General features: G+C 27.6%; 1 protein-coding gene across 1 annotated transcript; it reads left to right on the forward strand.

The window, feature by feature from the left end:
• Nucleotides 1–1,160: 1,160 nt before the first annotated feature.
• On the forward strand, nucleotides 1,161–2,896 carry LOC106449451. Its single transcript, XM_013891210.2, has 3 exons — nucleotides 1,161–1,171; nucleotides 1,264–1,418; nucleotides 2,489–2,896. Exons 1-3 carry the CDS (start codon nucleotides 1,161–1,163, stop codon nucleotides 2,635–2,637), a joined length of 315 nt encoding a protein of 104 aa, XP_013746664.2. The 3' UTR covers nucleotides 2,638–2,896.
• The last annotated feature ends 275 nt before the right edge of the window (nucleotides 2,897–3,171 follow it).

The raw sequence follows: 3,171 nt of genomic DNA on the forward strand, positions 1-3,171 counted from the left end.
CAACTTTATATACCCTGTATATTATTTGAGAAACATTACAACTTCTTTTTGTAGCCACATGTCATCACTAAAATGATTCTTAGAATTATTAGAGAAATAGGTTAGTTCATCTAATTATATAATAAGCTTTTTATTAAACTAACCATAAATTCATTATTAATGTCATTTATTATTTCCTTAAATAAAGATTACAGAATTGCCTAAAGTGGCTAAAATATATATGACAATTAATAATTTTGAATAATAAAGATCTGATAAAAAATAGGGTATCTTCTATCAAATTTGTTTAATTTAAAACTATTAAAATAAATTAAAAAAATCACAATAACCGTATTATAAAAATTTATATTTTTCTGTATATGTTATATTTTGAATTTTTAAAAATGACCATAAATTACTAAAACTGTTAAAAGTCTCATATTCAAATTTTGCGATCCATGATTTAAATTTTTTTATATACAAAATACAAATGATTACAAAATCATATAAGTAAAAATCATATAAGTAAAAGTCTAATTTAATTAATCATTAAGATTTAATATATTTATACATATATATATATATATATATATATATATATATATATATCATTCTAAATTAAACTATAAACCATATTGAATAAATAAATATTTTAGTTTCAAAATTTACTTTGAATAATTTTTTTTTGATAAAAGTTTCGAACTAACATTGATAATGTTTTTTAAATTATAAATTATTAAAATTATTATTCCCACAATGAAAATTTTGTTATCAGTAATTTAAAGTTTTTGCTATTAAAGATACACATGATCAAAAAAATATATGAGTAGTAATCATCATTTAATAGACATTAATATTAAAAATATACTATGTATGTTAATATCATTTAAATTTAATTACATATCCTATCAATTTTTTTAAAAAAAATTTGATTAATAAAATTGATTTATACGTTTGCACCAATTTAATTATATATGCAATAGTTAATGACTTTTAATTATTCAATATATATTTATTATTTCATAATATGTAAGAACATATAATACATAAAATAATTTATATATATAACGTTTATCCCGTGCAAGGCGCGGATCTTAATCTAGTTTTAAATTATTTAGCAATAAAAAACTTTATATTTTAAATCTTGGATAACTTCAAAGAAAACGAATGTTTGAATACAAATGCATTATTCGTAACAATATTTCATTAGAAAAGTATAGAGAAGCTCTAGTTAAAAGTGTGTGTTGGTTCCTTTAGTTACGAATATGCTTTGTCTATATAAAGGCCCATTGGCTTTCTTTTCCAAATCAAACTGAAACCAAAGATACACAGAAGAAAACACCTATCTTCTTTTCTTTGTGATTCATTGGTAATGGCTCAAAATGATAGAAATACAAGGATTGCTCAAAAGGCGTTTGAGATGGTCGATAAGGTGTACGGTAAGTCCCATAAAATAACCCCTCCGCCACATGTTCCTAGAGACGAGTTCCATTCTCGTTATAGCCAAAATTCTTATGAATACGGTGGTCCAAAAATGTATACCATAAAAGAGGCGATTAGTACTACTACTCGCCGCCGAGTCATTTATCAGTATTCAAATGGGTCAACTATAACAGAACCGGTTGTTCCTCACCCCACGGAACGTATTCAATACTTTGGTGGTGGACAGAGCCGTGCTTCAAGCATAACCAAAAAGGCTTTCGCTTCGAACCCCCAAATTTTATAGTTTTTTAGGGCCTCAAATTTCAGAAAATAGTTAGTAGCATGGTGGTTTAAATTTGCCATTTATTTATTCAACCCAAGTTCAATTCTTTAAACTGCTTTTAGAAAAAAAACTAGTAGTTTATTTTACTGTCAGTTTTCCAAATTGAAAAAGGAATATATGTTTAGTATGTCAAACTCCTAAATAAAAAAAAAGTGTGGTTACTTTATATATATTTTCTATATATTCCAAAGTATTCTACGTATAGTCTTCATATTAATCTAGTTTGATGGCATCTTGTACCAATCTTGAAGCAGCTTTAAAGCTTGGGAATCATTCTGATGTTATTGGGGATGATGATTTGTGTTTTGAACTGATGGTTCTAAAAGAGGCTTTGCCAAGATATTATAAGAGACCTCTTGAAGTTTTGAACTTCTTGAAAAGAAGGGAAGAGGGTTATCCAAACTCATGGATTTCTTATCAAATATTATTTGATGATTTCAGTTTTAGTCGCTACTGCTCAAAAAAAAACTTTTCCAAGTTAAAATTAATAAATTCTTATATGCGATCAATCATGTCACAAGAAATGTTAAATGGTCTAGCAATCATATCTATAGATGAAAGAAAATTAGTTAAGAATCTAGATTATGAAATTTGGATAAAAAAGTTTATCGAAAAATAGGAAAGAATTTTTTTGTCTTAGTTTCTTAGGTTATTGTTTTTTTTTCTTAAATTTTTTTATTCAAATATATATTATACTCTTATAAAAAAAATTATAAAAAAGCCCTATTTTTATATTCGCCTCAGGCCCCATTAAACCTTCCCACGGCGCTGGTGGTGGACGTCCTTTAATCGGTCATGCCAACCGGTTTGAGAGGCCAAAAGGGCGGGCTATTAACTGCGATGAGGCGTTCCAACTTTGTGGAGGGGTGCTTATAAAGGAGTTTCGTAAGTAAGCGACACAAGATGAGTTTGTAAGATGGTATATATATATATATGTATTTTTTTTTTTAATTCTGCTTCCAGAAAATAATGTAGACCAACACATGCTAAAGCTTGTTGTCAAGGCTTTCACTTAGAATAAGTTTTAGATCACTACCAAGTGTTGTGTCCGTTATGTATCTACTAGTACTGTAAGTGATTTGATGAAGCTTATGTAATGTAAAATAATTACGGTTTTACTACTAATAATGGAATTCTATATGTTAATGTAAATATGTGTTCTTAAGCATGCATAAAAGAGCATAAATAACCACGGTATGCCTCTCGAACCGGCCCCTGATTTTAAAGATTTCAAAAGGCCAAAAATATTTGCCCTTTTAATGGGAAATGGGCATTTAGTTTCTGAAAATTTTCCGCTCGGCAAGTTTATTCTTCAACTATCGCTGCACAATAATACCTCAAACTACGCTATGCAAAATTGTGATTAGAAAAAGGTCAACCTTAAATATTTAACAGAAAGGTTAGTCTATTTCAAACGTGATTGCGTT

This window comes from Brassica napus, chromosome C7 (genome assembly GCF_020379485.1).
Source record: "Brassica napus cultivar Da-Ae chromosome C7, Da-Ae, whole genome shotgun sequence".
NCBI classification, from domain to species: domain Eukaryota; kingdom Viridiplantae; phylum Streptophyta; class Magnoliopsida; order Brassicales; family Brassicaceae; genus Brassica; species Brassica napus.